This window comes from Mastomys coucha, unplaced genomic scaffold (assembly GCF_008632895.1).
Source record: "Mastomys coucha isolate ucsf_1 unplaced genomic scaffold, UCSF_Mcou_1 pScaffold7, whole genome shotgun sequence".
NCBI classification, from domain to species: Eukaryota; Metazoa; Chordata; class Mammalia; order Rodentia; family Muridae; genus Mastomys; species Mastomys coucha.
Window position 1 is genome coordinate 9,188,203 of NW_022196913.1, and position 2,031 is coordinate 9,190,233.

The 2,031-nt window shown below is 44.2% G+C and overlaps 1 protein-coding gene across 1 annotated transcript in view; it reads right to left on the bottom strand.

Moving 5' to 3' along the window:
- Net1 (neuroepithelial cell transforming 1) overlaps positions 1–2,031 on the bottom strand; it is a 39,678-nt gene that overhangs the window by 8,121 nt on the left and 29,526 nt on the right. Inside the window, exons 6-9 of the mRNA XM_031359479.1 lie at positions 1,964–2,026; positions 1,475–1,645; positions 434–620; positions 4–85 (exon numbers count right to left, since the gene is read on the bottom strand). Of these exons, the coding sequence (XP_031215339.1) occupies positions 4–85; positions 434–620; positions 1,475–1,645; positions 1,964–2,026 (503 nt within the window). The remainder of the gene's footprint in view (positions 1–3; positions 86–433; positions 621–1,474; positions 1,646–1,963; positions 2,027–2,031) is intronic.

The window sequence follows — 2,031 nt, forward strand, 5'->3', positions numbered from 1 at the left end:
TGCTTATGGAACACGTCATTGGCTTGCAGTGTGTGGGATTGACCTGGAGAAGGGTCTTGGAAGCGGACCCTAAAGATATTTTTAGCTGAAGGGAGGAAAAAAGAAATCAAGACTAAGAAAGTGGTTATGCAGTCTTAAGGAAAGTCCCAGTACTTATGAGACACACACAGCTAAAGAAAGTCGCTAGCCAGAGGTCCCTGACCAACTCAATGCTGTGCCAGCACATGACTGGGGAATGGTTTTATTTTCAAAATTCTAAGGGTTGAGTCTAATTTCATTTAGGAGCATTTGTTTCTTCTCTTCAGTGTTGTTTTCAAGATGGGGTCTCATTCTGTAGCCCAGGTTAGCTTCAAATGTGTGGCCATCCTGCTCCACCCTCTTCCTCGCAGTCTAACCTGGCTCCTTGGGTAACTATCCTAGAGTGCTCCCTTACCTTTGTCTGAGTTGCCAAAGGCCCCTCGGAAGGAGCCGCCCATGCGCACGTCCCCGTCCTGCAGGTCTTCCAGCACCAGCTCCTGGACTGGGATGGGCTGTCGGTAAACCTGGTACGAGTGGCGCTCATTTCGGGTGACAGGCCGAGTTAAAACCAAGATGTCTTGAAATAGGAAAATGTACAGTTTCTGCAGAAATGAAGAAAAAAAACACCCCAAACTTCCTAAATGAAGGATTTAATTGTTAAAGAACTACATCTGGCATTTAGATTTTTCTAATTTCTCCTTTATACACAGCATATAATACTGATCTCATGGCTTTGCTGGTTTGACTTTGCTGGTTTGACCTAAGGCTCTTCTCTTTCTTTCATCAGGCCACACTACCAGGCTAGGCAACAGCTGAGCAAATGCCATGTATCTGAGAGACCTGGCATCAGCAGAAAGAGTTTCAACTCCTGTACTGTGCACTGAAGTTTCCAAGACTCAGGGATCCCAAGTACAGGCTGCTACAATGTTCATTGTTCGGCTATGTCTAAACAGGTCTAAGCCTTCGCAGGACAATTAGGGTCTGTGACAGAAATCAGATAGGCCCGATTTCAACTTTTTTTTAAACAAGCCCCAACTTACAAATGGAGCTCTTGGAGAGTACATATAAAGCAAAAAGAGCATTCACAACTCCTTAATTTCAAAAGGTTCTTTTGTAATTAATATTTTAAAAAGTAAAATTGTTCTTGTTTAATCTGCTGCAAAACTTGAGTGGTGCTAAAACCTCTGGCCCTGTTAGAAGACACCATTCCCACATGAAAGTACTCATGAAACATTCTGGTGTACGACAGGAGACCCGTCATACACGGGAAGGAAGCCTGCTAGTTGAGATGTTTGTCTTCTTATTTGCTTTATTGAAGCTGGTCACATAAACAAGCGCTAACCTCCTTGCTGCGAGCTGCAGGCTTATTTTTAAAAACCTGCCTCATAATTTGCAAACCTTGAGGTAGGCATGGGGAAGCGACAGCCTCCTTCCCATTCATACTGGAAGCACTCACATGGCCACTTTTATTCTTCAGCTCCCCATGGCACAGCAGTACTTTGCTCGCTTCAATTCTGGGGTCCTTCTGCTTCTCGTCCAGGTACTCCAGCTTGTCAATGTAATACTGACACTCAGATTCGCCTTTCTTCAAGTTGATATCAGAAAGGACTCCTTGTATTATCAATATCTAGAAATTATAAAGACAGAAGAATAAAGCCAGATGGAGTAACTGCTGTCTATCAGCCTGTCCTCCCTCCCTCCAGAGCAAACAGTCACACAAAAGGACAGAACCTAAGGCTTGAATGGACTCCAGAGATCAGTCCAGACAGTCTCTTCATTATACATGTGAACAGCCATACTGGGCAACAAGTTCAAGGCCAGCTGCCAGTGGAAGGGACTAGCTGAAAGCCCAGGCTGCTGGTGACATGAGATTTAAAAGGACACTGTATGCTTTTCTAAGGTTACCCATGCTAAACTTGCAAGACTGCTTTATGGGTTTACTTACTGCTTCCTCCAGAAGCTGAACATCAAGGTGGTCTTTGGGAGTGTGTCTAAGGATTTCTTTTAACAGTA